The 19,526-nt window shown below is 36.9% G+C and overlaps 1 protein-coding gene across 7 annotated transcripts in view; it reads left to right on the forward strand.

Annotated features, from left to right (window-relative positions):
- Window positions 1-18,686, forward strand: part of SMOC2 (SPARC related modular calcium binding 2) — a 132,697-nt gene extending 114,011 nt beyond the window's left edge. For 2 of the 7 annotated variants that reach the window (XM_042820912.1, XM_042820949.1), the window contains exons 10-13: window positions 12,365-12,467; window positions 13,360-13,634; window positions 14,237-14,280; window positions 17,105-18,686. In XM_042820912.1, the coding sequence (XP_042676846.1) occupies window positions 12,365-12,467; window positions 13,360-13,634; window positions 14,237-14,280; window positions 17,105-17,128 (446 nt within the window). In that variant the 3' untranslated portion in view covers window positions 17,129-18,686. The remainder of the gene's footprint in view (window positions 1-12,364; window positions 12,468-13,359; window positions 13,635-14,236; window positions 14,281-17,104) is intronic. The other 5 variants (XM_042820921.1, XM_042820958.1, XM_042820940.1 and 2 more) reach the window with 3 other exon arrangements.
- The last annotated feature ends 840 nt before the right edge of the window (window positions 18,687-19,526 follow it).

Consider the following 19,526-nt stretch of genomic DNA (forward strand, 5'->3'; position numbering starts at 1 on the left):
ACTGTAATGAACTGTTTAAATTCATGTTCTCTGTTCCAACTATCCACTTTCCTTGACAGAATGCTGACTTCATCCTTTGTCTGATGCGCTTCTTTTTCCTTCGTTCTTGTTTTATGATTAAAAATTCAAGGCAAACTGAGCCACATCTGTGTCTCACGTGTTTATAAGCCCAGTTCATTATGTCTGTAAGCTATGCAGGATTTATATCTATGATTTTGTTCACTAAATGTGTTTTTCAGTTGGGATTATGAAAAAAAATCTACACATTTGGAGTTCCTATAAAAAATCAATTTCTTGAGATACATATTTTGACCCCAGTATTAAAAGAGTGCACAGTTCTCTTGGTGCCAAACTTGTGGTTCAAGGCATGCATCATACAACCTTACTGAAAACTTGGCACATGAATCAAGGAAAGAGATTAATGTGCAGTGCAGTGGCTGGACATGTACGGTACAGAAATCAGGCTTTAATTTACAGCTCCCTGTATGGCTTGGTAGAAAAAGAAGTCTCACTGCTGTAGTGCTGGCATTTCCGATGCTTGGATAAACAGGGCTCACTGTTCATCTTGAGTTGGTTTTACTTTCGAAGTTCATTAATTTCCCTGACACAGGCAGGTGGCTTGGTGAAGCTAGGGTTATTTGGGAAAGCAGAAGTCTCCTGGGAGAGTAAAAATGGTATGGCTTATTCTACAGTAAAACCTTGTTTTGTCAAATTCTTCAGCTGCTTGTGCGTTAAGCTTGGAGACCTAGTCAAGCGTCTGGGTGAATGCTTTATTGTTGCTAGCTGTCGTTCATCTCTAGCTGTGGGGTATCTTGTGGGCAGGCTTCACTTGATAGTCACCTCATGAGGAAGACTGGAGGGGGAAGGAGGAATGTGAGCAGATACACACTGCTCTGATTCTTTGCAGTTGGCCCAAGGAAAGTCACCCTGTGAAACAGGTCAGAAAACTCTGGTTTATATTAGAAGCATGCATTTCTTATCATAAAACTATTAAATGAATGAGTCTATTAAACCTGAGCTGTCAATGCACAGAAAGAGAGAGGTAACTTGTGTCCCTTGTATCTCAGATGACGCTCATGAGTGGACCTGTTTTCAGTCATAATACATTTATGGATGCGTTTATTAATTGAAACGTTTGTTTGCAAATGTATTTTTTATTTAACCAAGGATTCATGTTCCTGTACATAGGCTCAAGTCTTTTCCTGTCACGGATTTGTCTTCCCTCTCAGAAACTACTTGCAGCACTGTCCCTTAGTAAACATCTGTAATTTGGAGACAAGTAGGAATTAACTGCTTTTCCCTATAACTTAACCAAAATTTGAACTCCTTTATTCAACAGCAAAATATGGATTTCCCAACCTCTCTATTCCCGCTTGCCTTCTTTTTGTTTTATCTTTGCTTACAGATAAACCAGAACACTTTAAAACAGCAAAGATAAAATGAGGACATTCTATACTCATTATATTCTCAGCAGAGAATGCCTGGCCTAAAATAAGAGCATTTTATTCTTAAAATCTGTTTTGAGAGCTATGCAGTTATATTTTTGTTCAGTGTTTCCCAATAACCACTTCAGAAGACATCACCAGCATATGTGGAATCTCTCACCTATTTGAGAGATGAAATATAATTTGTTTTTATGCAGGAAAAAAATTGAAATCCTAAAGATTACAAAAAAAAAAAAAAAAAAAAAAAAAGTTGTAAAACATGAATTTGGAGCTCCCAGCTTCTCCTCTATTCTTGGTAAATGCTTCTATCCTTGTAAGTCTGTGAATTGCATAGATTGTAGTAGGCGAATGCGGGACAAAAGATTGCTACTCACAGTTGCTCCAGTAGACCACAGATGTCAGAATAACTTAAAATGCACTTAATAATCAAGATAATCCTGGATTCTTTACTATGCTGAGTCACTGAGTATGAAGTTTGGTGATGTTATTGAAGGTACTCTATGAGAACCCCAAGTTTCCCCTCCATTTAAAATTCATTAAATTAAACGTAAGCATTTTCATGACAAGAAAATGGAAAGGCAACTGAAATGAAGCCTATACTCTGAGTTCTGAATGGAAACATGCCTATCAAATTGAGATACAACAAGTGAACTACCCTTTGCCATATTTTGGCTATCTCAATGAACTTTTTTTTTTTTTAATTATTCTTTTCCATAATATCTGAATGTTTGATTCCCTCCAACTGCCCTACTTTTTCCCATCCACTGTGAATTCACCTTTATCCCACTGAAAGGTATATTTTCTCTCTCTGGTTTATGTCTCATAATTGAAACATTTATCCTAAATAAAGAACAAGTCAAACACTCAGTATTAAATAGAATGGATTTATACATAGAAAATAAAATCTACAGACTTAATGAATTCCTATATCAAAGAACAGGCTTCTCTTGTGTATGAGCACTGCTGAAAAAAACCCCACATTTAAGAGTGCCTTATAGCATGACAGAATGCTAAAGTGCTGCTTAAGTATCAGTTCCCAAACCTCTGTTGGTTGGTATGGAGGAAACTCTGAGCCCAGAACATGCACAGCAAAAAAAAGAAGTTTTCTGAGAATTCAACTCTTCAGCGTGCAAAGTGCAGTGGCCACGGTCCAGCAAACTACTGAAACACATTCTTGTCTCCAAGCTTATGCATTCATTTGGTTCAGTGAGAGTGCTCTGTTAACCCATTTGCCAGTTTTTTTTGAATATGTTTTTGCATTTCTCTATACCGTGCAAGATGAAGCCGTAACTTACAGGCCGTGCAGTCCAATCTGAAGTTACTGTTATTTTCTGAAAATGTCTTTATGTAGTGGTAAAAATTAGTTTTTGACAGTCTTTGATCTGAATTTGCTCACAACAAAAGGACGCCTTCTGTAAACTCATAATAGCTCTCATCTGAGGAGGAGAGGATCCAGGTTCAACTTGCTAATCCAAACCAGACAGGGCAGGGAACTGAACCTGACTCTTCAATGTCAGAGATCAGTCTACTCCCAAGGGATAACAGCAAGCCAGGTTCAACCCCCCTTTTGCCTGGTTTGGATCAGTGAGCTGAACCTTAGTGTCCCCCATCTCAGCTGTGTACCATCATCTAATTGGCCAAAATGGGATGGGTGTTTAAAAAAAAAAGAAAAGTTAATTCCGCACCAGAATAAAATCTAACTTGCCCAATCTTTACACTTTCCACATGATGGAATTGTTGTTTTCTGGTCAGGCCTCGAGAAAGACACATTGTGATCTCTTAGTGAGGGAGTTAGAAGCAATAGAAGATAGAAAAACCCTCTATCTCTACAAATGCAGATAAAGATACAGAGATTCAGCCATGTTATCTACATGGCTTTGGAAGGTGTGAGGAAAGAAACCCTCCAGAAGCATTCCTCATGGGAAGCCAGAGCTGTCTCAATGACCTACAGTTTTGTTTGTGTCAGAGTACAATCTGTTTCTAAGGGTCTGCTGTAAGCAGCTATTTTCCCCACTGGTTTCTGTGCACCTCTTCTCCCCTTGACTTTTTACCTGGTTACCTCTAATTTCCATGCTTGTCTTTTCCTTTCACTGCCCTTTAATATTCTTCTGATTCACTTAAATGTTGAACTTCTCACACAAAGAAATCATTCTAGCTTAAACTTCATGTTTTGTAATGGCACAGGTTGTAGAACCCTGGCACAAATCCCACTGTGAATATGTCATATGTATTGGCAGAAATTGATTTGTTTTAGTTGTTTATCTTGTCCTTGCAATCCACAAACATACTGAATTTCTTAATCTAATCCCAGGCATTTTAAAAGGTTTAAGCATCTTTACAGTCTCTGCCTTCTCTTCTGCCTTCTGTTTCTAACCAAGCCTCAGAACATTTTTTCAGTTTTGAGAATCTAGCATATTAACCCCTTTATAGCCATCTGCATAGGGGTCTGCTACTCTGATTGTATAAAGTTCACAGACTCAACATCTTTGTCAGTTGGAATTTGCAGTGCTGTATATCTCTAAGCTTGGAGCATGGACCTCTGATTTTGAATGAGTGCTTTACATTCATTCACTCAAGATGATAAATGACTACTGCTTACTAAATCAACATGAGAGTATATATATTTGTACCGAGAAAATATTCTCAGGAAAGCTAGAATAGAAATGTGAGGTGTATGAGTTGTAATCAGAACCATTATTTCAGTTCCATTCACCCACAGATAAACACTGTTGCAAAATGTGTGGCTGCAATTTGATTTGTCTCATTCCCATCTCTTTGCATTTATGCAGCCACAGTTAACAAGGTGCCAGAGAATCTCCTTTGTGTGTTGCTGTTGCTGTGTTGTCAACAAATGAGGTTTCACGGCCTGCTCCAGAAATAAGATACATATGCTCCTACACTTGTATACCCATGCTCAGTTTTGAAGCAGTTCCAAACACTTTGTGTCATGTCAGTCTGTATGAAACAAGGTCATCTTTTTTTGCAGATCAAGTCTGCCTGCTGGAAAAATACTTTTCAGCAGCCACTGTCCTCAGCCTTCTCAGACATTACCTGTTAATACCAACTCTGGGCAACCTGATTAGCCTTAAACTCCACTATGTATGACAAAGGCTGTAGGGTGGGCTTCTGCACAGAATATAAGAAAATCTAGGCCTTGGCATGGCTGCAGAAAATTCGCCTCTAGGTTCCCAAGCAAATGCAGGACGTGCAGCCTTGAGGGAAACAGAACACGCTGTACATAACAAAATTAGCATGCAGTGTAGTGATCCAGTGAAGAAATCATCCTCATAATCCATAATGGAGTGCTATCATGTAATTGGATCTTCATGGTGTAAGACAACTCAAGGCACTTTGTAATCAAACCACATGCTGTAAGCTCTTTTACATGATGTCAGCTGCATTGCACCCCTCCTGGCAGACACTTTAGAACCATAATGACGTTCATTTCCATCTTTAATTTACTCTATTGTGCTTCAGTCATTGAAGGATCTTTGCTACCAAGCACTACATGTTCATTTCCTCAGTGCTTACTGTAAATTGTAAATTATGGATGGCATTGGTTTTAACTCTGAATTGTCATGCTTTTTGTGGGATGAAGCAAGTTCATAATTATGTGGATATTTGTTTATTGTGGTTTAATGAGAGGCATAGTATTTTTTTTTTACCTGGGGGATCATCCATTCTAGACAGATGCCAATTTTAATATGACATCCATTCTAGACAGATGCCAATAAAAAGAAATTACATTTGCAGTCCTGCTATAGCTACAGAGATCTCGCTCAGTCCTGGGGAAGTGAGCTGAGAAATGGTGAATTAGGTAGGAGCGCTTCTTCACTGTTAAGGCCTGAGCCTGCAGTTTGTCATGGCATTTCCACTTCCTTCAGCAGGAATTAAGGGCATTTTATTCTTGCATAATATCATACCTTGAAAAAAATTCATTATGGGCAATTGTGAGGATGTTGTTATGCTTTTGTATGTCATTTTTCAAATTTTTATTTAGTAAAAGATGAGCCACTGAGAGTTGAAATGTTAATTGCAGAGGAAGTCTGTCATGTCTAATGGAAAGCATCCAGGAAGGTAACTTAACTGCCAATCCCAAGTTAAATATTACATAAAAAGAAAGAAAGACTTTTGTGATGCCAGTTTTCCAACGACTAGTTCATTCCATTGTGCTCAAGTAATACTTTAGCCATTCTTGCTGACTCTTTTTTACTTCAGTTACTTCCAGGATTTACATTTTATAAATCTCTTTTAATCACTGCTGTAAAAACTCATTCTGTCTTAAAATTTAGTGTATAATTACAGTTCCAAGAAATAGCCTTTTTGGCCTCCCCTTGCTCCCAGCTCTCCTCTATGTTTGCAGTTTCTAGATCTTTTATTTGCAAGTTGTGGAAAGGGGAGAGAAAATACAATCAAACAAAATCGATGACAAATATATTGCTGATTTAAATTCAGTACTTGTAGGTGTCTGTGCAAGAAAATCATGCATATGTAGGATTCTGATACTTCACCTGACTGCTTGCGATCTATCTAGATCTTCTGCTTCCTATCTGCTCCTTTCTTCCCCACCTTCTTTTCCAGATTATCCTACACCATCCAACAGTGTGCTCTGTGTCTGTGATAAGAGTGTTATAATTGGTGGCTCTGCCACTGCTTCCATTTCCAGGGTAGAGAAACACCACATCACTGCATTTGTGAGGTGGGGGTTGCTATTTACATTTGGATTAAAAAATACCCACACATCAAAAGTGTTTCAGAGGTGTGCCCATCATGTATTTATCACTCTTTGAGGACTGAATGGTGTTTAAGGAGTGTTATAAGTTTCCATCTGTCCCATGTTTGGACAGCATAAGGACCACAGACTGGTATGAAGGTCCTGAGCTTCTCTGAAAACCTGGTACCGCACTGTGGGCAGGGACTCTTCAGAAATAGCTCTCAAATAAATGTGTGCTGCTGGGCTGACTCAGTTTCTCACTCAGCTCTGAATTTTCTTCATCTTTTGGCTTTAATGATCAATGGCTCTTAGTATCTAAATGGAGAGCCTTCTTGTGGCTTTAGTTTAGGATGGATTTCAGGATTCTCAGGAAGAGATATCTAGAAAGGTTAAAAACAGCATCAGTTTATAGGAAAGACTGATTTCATACACATATCCAAGGAGCAGCCTGCCTAGATTAATAAAGTAATGTAAAAAACATTACCACTAAGCAAGTCCCTATAGTTCAGTTTTTTTTCATCAGGAGACAAGAATTATGCATCTTATTTCTGAGGTCACTTCCATAATTGCAACAACATACATTTTTTTGTAATAGCTTTTCCTTTTTTTAATAGATATTTAAAGAAAAGTAATTAAATATGGTTATTTATTCCCATCTCCAGAGAGGTAACATAGCAGCATGATGGAAAATACAAGTGAATGAGTAGTAAATTTTGGTCAAAAAGGACTGCATTTTAACTTCCCGATTGTTAATTGTTAAGACTCACAGTGTTAATGTGGAAATGCCTGTCATGCTGTAGAACTCTGGATTCCAAAGACAGTTCAATTTAATAATGTATTGTAGAAAGTGTTACTGCAGGCAGAAATATCAGCTGTATATCTTAGGGACAGTAATCATGAAATACTATCGTATTTATGTAAGGCAGAAGTGTTACCTTTTGAAAATCCAGTTCCTTTTTGCCTCTGGACTTTTTGGGGGCCCATTTTTAATCCTGAAGCTCTTCTCTCAGTGCCCTTGGCTTGTTTCACTGTGCTGACTTCAGGCAAATGCATTGTGTTTCTTTCACTGGGACTGGATCCACACAGCCATATTGCAGATCTTGTTCTGGTGGCAAGGTGACAAGCCTCTGAAGGTTTGGAGTTTACATTGGCACAGGCTGACATAAATGTTCCGAATTTCAGATTCTCCTCAACATTCTGAAATGTCTTTGGGCTCCCAAACTGGCATAGATACTGTCTAGGCAGTGACTGTCTAATGAAAACAGCTGCTTTGTGTCCAGATAGGCAGCAAAGCAAGCATGAACTCCTTATCACCTGACTTTTCAGATCTTTTTCCTAGTCTCAATAAAAAGTATGAAGGTAAGAGTCCACGAATGAGTATTTAAAAAGGCAACTAAAGTCCACAGAATTTCTCAAGTTATTTATTTTTTTTTTTTCATTTTCTTTTGTATGGCATTAGGGAGAATTACAGTGTACTAGCCAGTTCATGTTTCTTCTGTGAACATAATCTCTTCTTTCCACAACATTTACCTGAAGAATTAAGAGCAGTTGAGGCTAAATTAATTAAGAAAACAGACATGTATAGAATTAATCACAAGCAGCTTTACACCACATGAGGTGTAGGTAGATTAGTGGTCTGGGCTTCCTCTGTAGGCAGTGGGAAGAAGAGATACATTTTGAGGGAGATATTGTCCTGTTATAAGAAGAAATCTAAGATAGTTGGGGTGAATGCCTTCTGAATGTATTCCTTTATTCTGAGCTTTAACTGTTACGGATGAGACATCTCCTTTCAGCAGATCTCGTTCAGTGGACTTCTGTATGATATGAATGTCTGGGATTGAAGGGTAGGGTCCTGAAAGAGCATCCTTTGCCTTCTCTTTTGTTTTCTTGTCCCTGAATACTTAGACTAGTATTAAAAATAAAGTTAACAAATGAAAGTAGAGAACTGAACTATGCTGCCTGCCCTTCTCCAGATATAATACTTCCTCGCTGAAAGATGTAGGGCTCCATGTTACAAACCTTTAGAATCTGTATCTCCCCTCCAGCTAGCATCTATTCTATCCTACTTTATTATTTCTTTGTTGGTCCTTTCAGGTCACAGAAACCCTGGCCACAGTGCTATAGGGAAAGGCCTATTGGATTCTTCCTCTAGACTTGACATGAGTAAGATCTCTGGTCAATCTTAAGGTTACAAGTATGGCCTTAACTTGGTTAACAATTTATTTAAGAAGAAATTAAAAGAATGGGTAAGAGAAGCTGAATTTATTGGAACTGGTAATTTCTCTTTATTAGGACTTTGAAAAAGAATTTGGAAAAGAACCATGGAAGTTGCATAAGCGCAGTCATGGGAGAATATAGCTCTGAATTTAAATTCATTCTTTTAATTTTTAAGAGTACTTGAGAAAAAAAAAAGGCTAATGCCTAAGGACTGTTAACAAAGAGAGATGAAAATATCTTCAGCCCCTCTAGGATAGAGAAAGAGAGAAATAATTGCTCTTTGTGACAGGTTGCGTGGAGGTACAGTAAGGGAAAAACTGTAGTGAGCCATGAAACCACAGACCCTGTTGAGGTAATGATTTTTAGTCTCTAACAGAGTTCCAAATTTCAGTTCCCAAAGTCATCTTTTCAAGGTTGCAAGGTTTTGTTTTTTTGTTTTTTGTTTTTTTTTGTTTTTTTTTTTGTTTGTTTTTTTGTTTTTGTTTTTTTGTTTTATTTGTTTTTATTTTTCCTTCTGGTATGGAGCTATAGAGAAGCTCTGAACGTCCTCCATAAAATGAGGAGGGCCCACTGCATATGTAGAGAAACACCAACTAGTTATGATTTATGTATGAAGTCATGAGCTTTACATAAACATTTGTATGGTAAAAAAGTCCAAGAAAAAAAAACAATTTTTTCCTGCATTTTCTGCTCTCCAAGCATAAACAATAGCACTGACAAACCTTGTTAAATTCAGTTCTTCCATACACCAGTACTTCAGGGATGTCCAAGGTGAAAAAAAAAAAAAAAAAACCCAACACTGATCATTCCTGTTTTGGGCGGATCAGAACTTATTTATGATAAACAGATATTTCAGTGGCTGTTGAGTTTGAGTGCATTTCTAAGCCTGATTTTCATATAAACAAATAGGAAATAAAAAGGGATCTTAAGGTTTGTTATTAGAAGTTGTCATATTTCTTTTTGTTAATTGAGTGACTGACTCAACAGTTTTCTCTCTTACAGGAAGATTAATATATAAAGTCCTGTTTGAAATGAATAATTCTTCCTATTGTATGAACATTTTAGTAGAAATGAACAGAATAATTTTCTTGCCATAACTTCAGATGTGCAGCAAAAGCTATTCTTCTGAGATTGACAACAGGAGCTCCAGGCAGGGAGCTCCAAGGCAGTTGGTTGCATATTTCAAGAAGGATAACTGTCCTACAGATTAACTACAAAAAAATATATCCTTTGTACTAATGTTAGATATATTTATAGAGAAACATATGAGGTTTATAGTAGTATAGTAAAGATTCTTTGATTGCCTTTATGCTGTAGCTGAAATGAGGTGTTGGTATATTCCCATCATTTGTGGTGTGTATTTATTGGTCTAAGGTTTGCTCTGGGTAAAACTATCCTTAAAACAAACACTCAGTTCTCAGTTACATCTCTGAACCCGTAGAGTGACTCCATGTGGTTTCAACTTTACCCTTTGACAACAAATTATTATTTATGTAAGCTATCAAATCTGGACAGGACGAGCAGCTGCATGAGAAAAAAATGAAACACATAAACCATAGTGAGAAGCATGAGGCTCTGATAACAAACTACACTTTCCTTTCTGTATTTAGTCCACTAAGAGTGAATTATTCATTACAATCAAGCTACAGGTCCCCTAGTCTTGCCATTTCATCCACAAGTTTGTTGAAAATTAAAGCTCAGCATGAAACCTCCAGAGAATTACTCTGAGTTAGTAACACCTGCAAAGAACAGAGATTTACTGTGAGGTAAATTGCTATGTGATTGCCCACACATCAGCAAAAATTATAATTGAAAGAAATTGAATATTTTCTCTGTATTTAACTGGTGAGGATTTTGTAGGGTGTCATTTTATGTTAAGTAGAAGAGTTACCATTTAGAATGTTTCTCAGCAACAGATTGTGTTTGTTTCAATAGCATGATTTCTTTTTTATGAAAAGACTTCTGCTACTGTCAGCTGCAATTGCAACTTCATGCAGTGTGTATTTAGAAACCTTTCTTAAGCTTAGAGAATATTGTCCAAGACTTCGTTTAAACTATAGATTTCACCCCCCTCTCTGTGATGTCTTGTGAATTTAGAAGTTGATTCTTTACCTGACCTAGCTTTACCCTACCTAGCTTAGCTCTAAGTGATGATTTTGATCTCTCCATCTGTAGCACATGTACACTCAGCAGCTCCCTTGACGGCAGTGGAAACTACCCAAAGCATACTTCTTTGTTTCTTCCAGATGTTTCAGGAATACACTAACTAACATGAAAAATTCAGATTGAGCTCCTAAATCAAATTGAATATTAACATTATCATGTATTCAAAGAAGGACAGAGAAACAAAGATGTCAAATTATCTTGTCTCCATATTGTGCTGCATTTTTATATTCTGAGGTATTGCTGTCTGCATTTTCCAAGAGCCCTGTATCAATGCACAAATCATGTTTGGAGTAGGATTCAGGCTTCTGTTTGATGACTATAACAACCCTGGTAAGAAATTCATGAAGCTCAAGACAAGCCTCCAAGGACCGCCTTGGAGAGAGAAATTTCTGCCTATGCCTTCGGGAGAACCATGTCCACCGGCCAAGTGGATTCTCAGTGACGTCTGGTTTCAGATGTGTGGTGAAACTTGCTTCAAACTCCCTATATGCCTTTCACAATTACTGGAATAAAATATCTCTGGTGCTGAAGACAAGCCTATAAGAGACAAAGAACTCATAAGTTCATGAATGTGTTGGGCAGTAATAGGTAGTGGGTGCTGCTGCTGTATGTAATAACTGAGCTATTCTTACTGCAGCAGAGCTCGAGGCTAATATAACAAAAGTTCATTTCCTTCAATCAACATGGGATGTATTAAAAAATAATTTGCTGGGCTAGGTGAGGCTTTTCAGACACAGGTAACTGCCTGCTCTAGAGGCAACTGAAAAGTGTAGTGACACAACAAATCCCTACCAATGGACTAATCTTCCCTTTCTATAACCTTTCACACCATTTTCCCTTTTTCCCTTAAGAAGGGAATTGTGAGTAAGTGGGTCTCCAGCACAGAATTATCTGTGAATGGTGGCCTCTATCTTCACTTGTGATGTTTATATCACTGTCTGTGATAAAGATTCATAGAATTTAACTCATGTTACAGGGCTGGGCAAAGACCTGGTCTTTGGCTCTCGGCTCTAGGAAAGAAGAGAGGAAGCAGGTGTGTTGTATAAGCAAACCTTCATGTGTTAACAACCGTGTGCTTATCAGATAAATTTATCTGCTCCAGCTGCACTGCTCTAAGAGTGGATCTTTCATTATATACTTATATAATGTACTATGTGTATGAAATGTGCTGTCAGTTTCTTTCAAAAAAGAATTTCATGGCATAAGGAATGTAATTATGAGGATGATCTAGCATCACCGTAGGATCTCACAGTATGAACAAAAGTACAATCCAACAGCATCCTATTTTGCTAAGTACTGTATTGTGGGAGTTAATCCCCAGAGAAAAGTGAAAGAGGAAAACAGTTGACTGCCATTTTACTTATCAGAAGGTTGATACACTGAGAGAATGTGCATTTAGAAAACTAGTGGCAGTTCAGAGAAGCAGAGGTGGAAATCTGAAAGAAGTGTAGGACTTTGGGCTTCTGGTCCATGTTTCAAACAGTCTTTGTGATGTTCAAACTTTTGTGGATTCAAAGCTGCTCTTTTCAGAATGTGACACCTATGGAAAAAAAACCACAACATCTTAAAGAAAGAAGATTGAAATATAGGGTATACAAACCAGATTCCAATTTGCTTGAGTTCAAAAGAATGTTTTTCTGTTCCTGTTCTATGACATACATGTCTGAACATAGATGTTTGTCTTTGAATTAAGTTCTAAGTTTGTCCACCATTAATAGGAGTCAGTATACAGGAATCACATCTATCTCTAACTTTGAAATATTGTTGGAAGTTAAATGTCATAAAAATAAGAGACAAGAAAAAAAGTCCACTGTTTTTCTAGGTTGTCCTGGGGCCAAGAAGAATGAGTTCCTGACAAGTGTTTTGGATGCACTGTCCACAGATATGGTGCATGCAGTCTCTGATCCATCATTGTCTTCCAGCCGGTGGGTTTCAGATCCTTTTGATGTGTCTTTAAAAGAGTTCTGGCAGTGGTGAATGAATTGATGAGGTCCTTCAGAAGTAATTCTTCTGCCTTCACAAAAAGTAGATTTACAAGAACCTATTTAGGATAGTTTACTTCAAAGTTACCACTGTGGACTATGCTCACTCAGTAGAGATACACTCAATGGCTAGATTCTCATCAGCCACACAGCTTAGAATTTATTTTTGCCTGCTGGTGCAACTGCATCTCAGTCTTCCTTTGTGTTCTTATCAGACTTGATGAATGAATCTGACGTTTTGATTTATGTTTTGCCTAGTTGATTCTAAAACAAACCAATGCTATCAGTTTATACAGACAATTAAAACTATATAACTGCTGACAAATTTAGAACATCTGCAGGTCAGATGCTTACTACCTGAAGAGGAGGGGCTAATATTATTATAATTTACCCTGTAATTCAAGACTTTTTTTTTGTTTTATATCTGAGACCATTCATCATGGGATGTAATTGGACTCCAGTTTTTTGGCCAACCATATCCTAAATTTTACACAAAGGGCTATCTTCTTAATTAATTGTATTGGGGTGAGCACAGTACTGAGAACACGTTGCATTTCCCTTTCATTTCCTGAAATAGAAAAAAATTAAGAGAGAAGTAAATGAGGGAAAGATAGAATCATGAAAACACATAATGTACATAACTGAAGTACATCAGAAGTGAGTATCACCAAAGTGAAAAGAGATGATTCACTACAAAGAAGCTAGTAGGCAAAAAAAGAGGTTCATGGAGCAAAACATCTAACAGTACTTTATGTATTCAGAAGTAAAGCTATAAACTGAAGTATGTGTATCAGAATAAAGAGTTGTGGGTTTTTCTTCTTTTTTTCCATTGCAGGGTTTCAGAACCTGATCCAAATCACACCCTGGAAGAGAGAGTAGTCCACTGGTACTTCAAACAACTAGATAAAAATTCCAGTGGTGATATTGGAAAGAAAGAAATCAAGCCATTTAAAAGGTTCCTAAGAAAGAAATCAAAGCCCAAAAAATGTGTGAAGAAATTTGTGGAATACTGTGATGTGAACAATGATAAATCCTTGTCAGTTCAAGAATTAATGGGATGCCTGGGAGTAACAAAAGAAGAAGGTAAAGCAGAAACAAAGAAACGCCATAGTAAGAACCTTTTCTGTCTTTTTGTCTAGATTCTTCAAAGACAAAGGCAAAGTCTGATATTTGTATATACCAGAAGTATACAGTATAAAGGAATACACTTGCCAATAACTAGTAGAGCTTTTGCTTAAGGAAGATGACAAGGAAGCTGCAAATTATTACTTTGCTCCAAGAGAATCAAGAACTTCCTTTGACCTAACCCATTAAATGCTTGCTTTCTGGAGATATGTTTCTGCATTACAGCAGGAAACCTAAGATTATGTAATGTATCCTCATTTCCATGCTTCTTTCCCACCAGACATAATAGGCTAGATTTACTGCTAAAGATTTAATAACTTTGAAATGCTCAACACTGACTAAATGCAATCTGTCTTAAGCAAGTGTTACATAATAACTGCCAAGAAATGTTGTCATTCGGCTTTCGTATGATTCCATGAAAGAAAAAGGATGTTTCAATGAAAGATATGAAATATTTTATCTTATTTTTTGAAAGCTATGCAGTTACCCTGCTATAAAATTGCTAATTCAGAATGAGAGTTTCACTTCTTGGGATATTATATATAACTTGCAAACCATGTTAATAATGTTTTTTTCCCCCCCTTTAGCAGCCCCTAAAACCAATACTGAGAGCACTTCATCTAGCAGGCAGGTGAGTACTCAGGAGAACACAATCTCTGTTTAGTCTTACCCACATGAATTTCTTGGGTTATCATTTGCAGCTTCAAAATGCATTAGTCTGCCATTTTACAGACCAGCAAAGAAAACAGAGCAGCATAGTGATTAACAAATCTTGACTTCATTTCTATCTGTGGCAAGTTGAATTGGTCAACTACAGGTGGAGTAAATGTGCAAAAAACACATAATGGATTAGGCATGCTTGTGGATGTTCACAGTAAAGTATAGAGTGACATCTCGGTTAGAACAGATTGCTGTAAGTGAGCCCTCGTGTAAGTCTTCTGCATTCCTGAATGAAGTCACTGTGATACATTTTAAAATGTGCATTGGTTTATATTTGTTTCCCTTTTGTTTTTAAGTGAATTAAAACTGCTCACTTTCCTGTCAGTTATGCTATAGACACAAAGTTACATTGATTGAAATTACTCCTTGTGCAAAAAGCCATGAATTTCTCATACCATATGAAAACCCATACATTTTGTGTACACCACTGAATTATTGTATGGTGGTTTTAGATACCTTTTAAAATCTTAGTAGAGAGAAAAAAGCTGTCACATTGAAGTGCGTTTGCTGGCTGAGCAAAATGATGCTGGAGAATGTAGGATTTCTAGCAGTCTGATGATGTATGTTTAAACTAAAATTGGTTTGGTCTCTGGAATGATTTTAACAATTAAAATGTCAAGTGCCCTGACAACATAATCCACAATTTGTTTTTGTGTCAGTTTTCTGCAAAGACTTTATCTCACCTTTCTGAATAACTCTGGAGTATCTCACTCATAGACCTTTGGTTACACAAGGCATTCAGAGCTAGGAAGGCACAAAAGTAGAATTTTTGAATTTTTGGATAGAGATAAAATAGACATTGAAGAGAAGGGATTCAAATGGAAGTTCAGGAGAAAGGTTAATAAAAAATCTTATTATGTTTGTGTTTCTGTTTTTATAATCATTAATCCTAAGTATTCACTTTTATGGATTGCGTTGGCACAACTTCCTGATACTTTGGCAGGTGTCCGAAGGACTGTGAAGGAAGTGAATCTGACAGTTATTTAATGATCTAATAAGAGAATCAACTTCTTACTGATCTTGCCTCACTTTTGTATTAGTTAGAGGAATCAAATGGTTACTGCCCACAAAAACATCAGTAATTGGTGATTTGTTTTAAAAGATATTTACGTATTATATCATCAACTCTGGTAACCCTGCATCTACAAAAAGAGGAATTTAGCTAAAAAATAACCACTACTGTTGTTGTGTGGTCAGTCACATCTAACAGAAATCTATGTGGTCTTCACATCTAACAGAAAGCTGTATTAATTTGTTAAAAACTCAACCCAGAGTGAACCCCCAACAAGCCAAAAGAAATGTTCCTCTCATGTTGCTAGCCAGTTTGTTACTTGCTTTATCTCTGATTTGTTTAATGTTAGATTCACACATCCTAAGGCAAGCTGAACATTGGTTGTTGGTTTTACCAGAGACCTCCTACATACCTTTGATGGAATATAAAATGTTCTAACAGCTAGAGGGAAGTGATAAGTTTCTGTTTGTTTAAACAAATGTTTGTGGTCATAACTTTTCAAGTCCCCTCCTACAAATCACTTATGCTTTAAACAAAGAAGCCTGAAAACAATTACCCTGTTGGAACTCAAAAACATTCAAAGGGGTTATTTTAATTATACAACGGCAATTACTGGCACACGTGCATTACACTTGAAGCATGACTAGCCCTCTCTCTTTTCTCGTAATCTGATCTTGACTTGCAGAATATGTAATAAAAGTGTCCTAGAGTTTCTATTTTTTAAAATTTTGTCCAATAATTTTGCTGAATCAGCACCAATTACTTTAAAAGCTGTTGCTGAGAAATGATAGCCTTGAATTAAGGCTGGCTCAGCAAACCATCTGTTGGCAGTTTCAGACTTGAACAATACAAGGCTGCAAATGCAGAAGGAGGCTTTCATCACAAAAGTTTTCCCTTGAAAGGAAGTTATTAAAAAGGAGCTGGGCCAAGTAGCTCCTTATAGGAAACCACCCAACTAAGAAGGAGTGATCAGATTGCTACTACTCAAGAGATCGGCACTCAAAAGCTCATTTTCAACTACAGCATTGTAGTAGTTAATATATATATATATTTATGTGTGCTTTTGCATGTATATATTGCTGAATATGTTTTTTTAAATATGTGCAAGTTTGCAATTTTGCACATGCAGAAGCTTACTGAAAGAAAGCAGATATGGATACATGCACTAACATACTGAGTATCAGCAACTGCTGTTCCAAATGAGATTACAGAAGTGATGAATCTGACCCAACTAGGGCAGTGGCCAAGTATATTTACATTTCTCAGCTCCATCCTGCCCAACACACATACATGCTTACATGCCGTCAATGAGACCCAAAGGGTCTTTTTGCAGCCTAACATAAAGTTTACAAGGAAACTATAGAATGTTCATAAGACTTTGGCCAGCAGCCCATTCTGTATGCATCACATGCCATAGAAAGGTATACTGCACCAGGGACTTGCCAAGGCAGTTGCAAAAACTGTGTGCTCGATAGGCATATGTTTAAAGAGGCCACAGGTAAGAAATGGATAAGATGGATAAAGGTAAGATAATGCTCATAGCCTTGTCTTTAGATTCCTGAGGAACTACAGGCCAGGGATTATTTTATTTCCTATATTTAATTGTTCAGAACTCTTCCCCTGAAGTGGCATGTGGACACTGCTGAAATATAAAGAGGTAAATGTTTATGCTTGATTATTTGAAAACATCATTAATAAAGCAAATATTTCTACTGTCTTTCAGCAAGTTTCCAAGAAGCAAGGGTGAGCAGCTTACTGATCCAAGGCAGAACTCTTTGACATGTGGGAGATTTCCTCACCAAAAGGCAATAAAAACAACTGTAGTATTTGCACTTTGTACTTAAAAATGTAAATTCACTTTGTAGAAATGAAATATTTAAACAGACTTTTTATAATCTGTGAAAATGTAATAGCTGATTTTGAAAAATTATCACATACAATGTATGTGCATTCTTTTGTTGTCTGAAATATGTAAAACGTGTTGGAGATGTAAAAGTTTGCATTTAAACTTTTTGGTTTTTTTTAATAGCTCTTTGGCAAATATTAGCAAAGAAACCTGTTTCTATGTATTTTGGTTTCAATAGTATGCCTTCTTTTTCTTACCAATACTGTCATTTAAGTAGAATTATGCTGAAAAGTCTACTGTATTCTCAATTATGTCCAAGAAATGTTGGATGTTAAGATTTCTAGGATTGAGGGAAGTGTGTAAATTCCTGTTGACTTGTTCTTGCAGGTTTTAACTGAACAATTTCGTCACAAGTGGCAATATTTTCTTCATTGTGTTTTTATTATTATGCTTCCCAAAGATCATGCAATGAGAACACAACCACTAAAGGATTCAAAAGTTATTCTACAGTTAGGATTCTGTTAGAAAAGTATATCCTTCTATCCGTTTTTGAGGCATGGTAGTTTTCCTCATAGGAGTAAGGTGGATAGTAATGTGACTCCAGTGTGGTTTAACCTGAGCCTAAAAGCACGATCCTGCAGTCAGCAGAAGTAGGAGAGGAGTCTGTATGAATCATAATTGTAAATCTAACTATGAAGAGACAGGGAAGGCTAAACAGATTTGTCAGCCTTTCTTCTACACCTGGCTGTCCCCATTTGCCTTGGGGGTCTACCAGAGCCAAAGCTGAACAAATTATGTATGTATGTTATGAACAGTTCCCATAAGGAGGGGCTATTCACCACTCCTGCCTGAAGTTTCACCTTGCTGTCTGAAAGAAGCTCTTATAAGTTTTCATACCTCCTCTGTCATTCACCCCCACACAACACTTATTGTATGTGTGTTTGAGTGGAAAAAGAAAGAACTTGTGATGTGAATTTAGAGCAGGAGACTCACATAAATAAAGATTCATCTCTTGAACTGTTGCAAGTTACAAGCAGTTGAGTTGATTGATGTGGTTGTTGATGGACTGCTGGCATCTAGGAACTGTCATGAAAAGTCAGGAATGTTGCAACAAGCACTGATTTTGTTCTGGCTTGTTTAAATAATGTGTGAGATTTAACATGAGATTAGCTAATCCTAATAGCACCCTGGATTGAGTTTGCACCAGAAGCAGCTTTGTTGCAAATAGAAATTTTCCATTTTAATTCAGTGTATGGATAAATGCTGAAGTGATAGGAAACACTGTATACAATGGAACCACACCCCAGAAAATGTGTACTCTTAAGCTTTGACAACAGGAGGAATCAAGATGCGAGTCTGTGTTATCTTGTATTTTTGTTTTTAAAAGTATTTGTTCTTTTATAATGTTAAACTTTGAATTTAATCTTCTTTATAGATTAAAGCTCAATATGCTATCAAACTATTCTAGCAGTTTTTCTTCCGCGACACAGCCAGCTTTGAAACCAAGTACATACAAGTACAGCTATTTCACCATTGCAGTAAGTTTATGAGAAACCTCACGGTCTCATATTGTACCTGTCTTTCTCTCTTCACTTGACCCTTCATGCTTAGATTCATACCTCATTTACTTCTAAAATTCATACTTTATTTTCACCACTATTTACTCATAATAGTGATTTTTAAAGCCTGATTCTTTGTTACTGTCATTTGTATATAGCTTTAGCTGGTTCTTTTCATGAAGAAAACATATCACACCTTTTCCCCTCAGTGTGATTGTAAGGTGCTGAGCAACATTCCACCTGACTGGAAATAATAAGGACAAAGAGGCAAAACATGAGGAATATTCAGCAACTCATGGGATCCAGGAAAGTTAATAGAAGATTTATGTAAGATTTATGTATCAATGTGACCTTCCTATATAAATGCGTGCAATCAAATATTTGCTATGTCCATGAATGGAAGATGAATGCCATGCCCACAGATTTGAAGCAACTGCCTATTTAAACTGGGAACTTGTGTAGAGAAGCGAATTTGGACTAACACCTGTTATTAAGTAGCCTTAATAGATTTTGAAATCGTAAATAAATTCTATGGGCATTCTCTCAGGTAACCAAAATCTTCTACAACATCAAGTAATTTAATGACTCAACAATGACAGAAATTCAAGGTATTTCAACTTCACAGATTTATATTGTCACACATATGGGCCGTTTCAATTTTCATTACAACATTTTTCTACAAGGAATACCCAATTCTCCTGGATCTGTTTAGATCCATGTTCAGATCCCTTCCTGGAACG

The sequence above is a fragment of the Centrocercus urophasianus genome, unplaced genomic scaffold, assembly GCF_019232065.1.
Source record: "Centrocercus urophasianus isolate 14NV4802_14NV808 unplaced genomic scaffold, USGS_Curo_1.0 seq_10, whole genome shotgun sequence".
Taxonomy (NCBI): domain Eukaryota; kingdom Metazoa; phylum Chordata; class Aves; order Galliformes; family Phasianidae; genus Centrocercus; species Centrocercus urophasianus.